The sequence below is a fragment of the Cystoisospora suis genome, assembly GCF_002600585.1.
Source record: "Cystoisospora suis strain Wien I chromosome Unknown contig_4019, whole genome shotgun sequence".
Lineage (NCBI taxonomy): Eukaryota > Apicomplexa > Conoidasida > Eucoccidiorida > Sarcocystidae > Cystoisospora > Cystoisospora suis.
Window position 1 is genome coordinate 1 of NW_027156812.1, and position 1,949 is coordinate 1,949.

The following is a 1,949-nucleotide window of genomic DNA, read 5'->3' on the forward strand; positions in this document are numbered from 1 at the left end:
AAAACAGAGAGAAGGAAGAGAAGATAATAGAGCTAAGGTGTCTGTCTTGATCTTAATCATCTTTTCTTTCTTCTCTTATTTCGTTTCTGTTCTCTTTGGCTGTTGAAGCTTTCCCGTCTCTCAGTTGCATACATGTCTTTTCTACATAGCGTATATCCGCCAAGAGAGAGAAGGTTCTATGGATGCCCTCCTTTCTCTCTCTTTCTCTCCATCTTACCTTTATCTATCTACAATATAGATAGGATCAAGTGGCTATGTATCTCCGGCTTTCTCTCTCTGTCTAGACGTATATCTAGATCTGTCAATATGTATATCTATCCTCATCTATTGATAGCTATATCTATCTATATCTATACTGTGGCAGGAGACGTCTTTTTTCTCAAATAGCGTCTAGATATTCAGGAGAGTGAGTGTAGAGAGACAGATAGATATAGAGATGCATACATAGATAGGTAGATAAAGAAACAACTTCCCTTGTACGTGTGTGTGTATACTAATGTACATGTGCTAGATATGAATCTCGTTCTTCTTTTTCTTCTTCTCCTCCTCTTCCTCCTCTACTCTTGTTCTCTCCTACTCGCCATCTCTCATCTAGTTATCTATGCCTGATTTGCCTCTCTTTCTTTCTTTCTTTCTCACTCTTTCTTTCTCACTCTTTCTTTCTTTCTTTTCTTTCTTTTTAGATCGTTGAGAAGACACGTGATTTAATGGTAGATGTAGCCAAGAGCTTAGACTTTCAGCTGGAGACAAGCGAGAAGACCAAGGAGATTCTGAAAGATCTAGGGACGACCATGACGTCTCTTGTCGTTCAAGAAGGAGACAGCATCGAGAGTTTAAGAAACCCCACATACAGCCGCATCATCGAGCTTCCCAATGGAGAGCTAGAAATACGGTATAGATACACACATACATACAGGCATACAGACAGAGAGATTTCTTCTTCATCTTCTTTCTTCTTCTCTCTTCTTTCTCTTCTTGCTTCTGTTTTGCTTTCTCTTTGGTGTCCTAGAAGTAAGAATCTGGAGGAAAACTGCATGCTCTCTAATCTCGTCTTGGCATTGCTCATTCTCTCTTTCTCCTTCTTTCTTTCTCATCTCTCCGTATCTATCTTTCTTTCTTTCTCACTCTTTCTTTCTTTCCTTCTTTTTCAGGCGGTATGATGTACGTGAAGAGATGTCTTCTGTAAGAGAAGAAGATCTAGGAGAGCCTGAGGAGAGTCAACCTATCAAACTTCGCTTACCGATCCATCGCCGAATTCTTCTGAAGTATTCTTCTCATTACCAGGTAGACAACTTGTACATCTTCTTCTTTCCTTTCTCTTTCTCTTTCTCTTTCTTTCTCTGTGTCTTTCTTACAGAGACTTCTTCTTTCTCTTGCTCCCTCATCTATACAGTCAGTTTGGCTTTACCTCCCGGATAGAGCTATAGAGATAAAGCGGAGTGTATATACACACACTCGTGTCTATCTTATCATACACTACAAATACAAAGACGGCATAGACATAATTCACACCCTCGCATAGCGCAAATAAAGCCCTACATCTATATATAAAATATATATACATTCAGAGTGTTTAGTATAAAGCATCTACATGTCTCTTCATATAGACGGATATGCATCTCTTTTCATCTTTGTGTCTTCCTATCCTCCATTCTTTCCCTCTCTCTTTCTTCTCTTGACTTTCTTTCTATCTCCTTTCTCTCTTGACTTTTCTTTCTTTCTCTTTCTTTCTCACTCTTTCTTTCTTTCTTTCTTTTCGTCTTTGTAGGCGCCGGTGTATCTTTCAGATCTTCTCCTTCACATCGAGCGTATCTACGACTATAAAACTCGTTTCTACGACTTTGCTTCTTCTTCTTCTCTTTCCCGCGCCAATGGACTCGAACGAAGCGGAGAAAGACCCGTTACCGCAGGCGGAGGATCTTCTTCTTCTTCTTTTCTTTCGGCTTATA

At 39.7% G+C, this 1,949-nt stretch overlaps 1 protein-coding gene across 1 annotated transcript; it reads left to right on the forward strand.

Annotated features, from left to right (window-relative positions):
• Positions 1-683: 683 nt before the first annotated feature.
• Positions 684-1,900, forward strand: CSUI_007558 (uncharacterized protein; the record flags this gene model as incomplete). Its single annotated transcript, XM_068067703.1, has 3 exons — positions 684-892; positions 1,152-1,284; positions 1,769-1,900. Coding segments are annotated over exons 1-3 (450 nt in total), but the record flags the coding sequence as incomplete, so codon positions are not given.
• Positions 1,901-1,949: the final 49 nt, after the last annotated feature.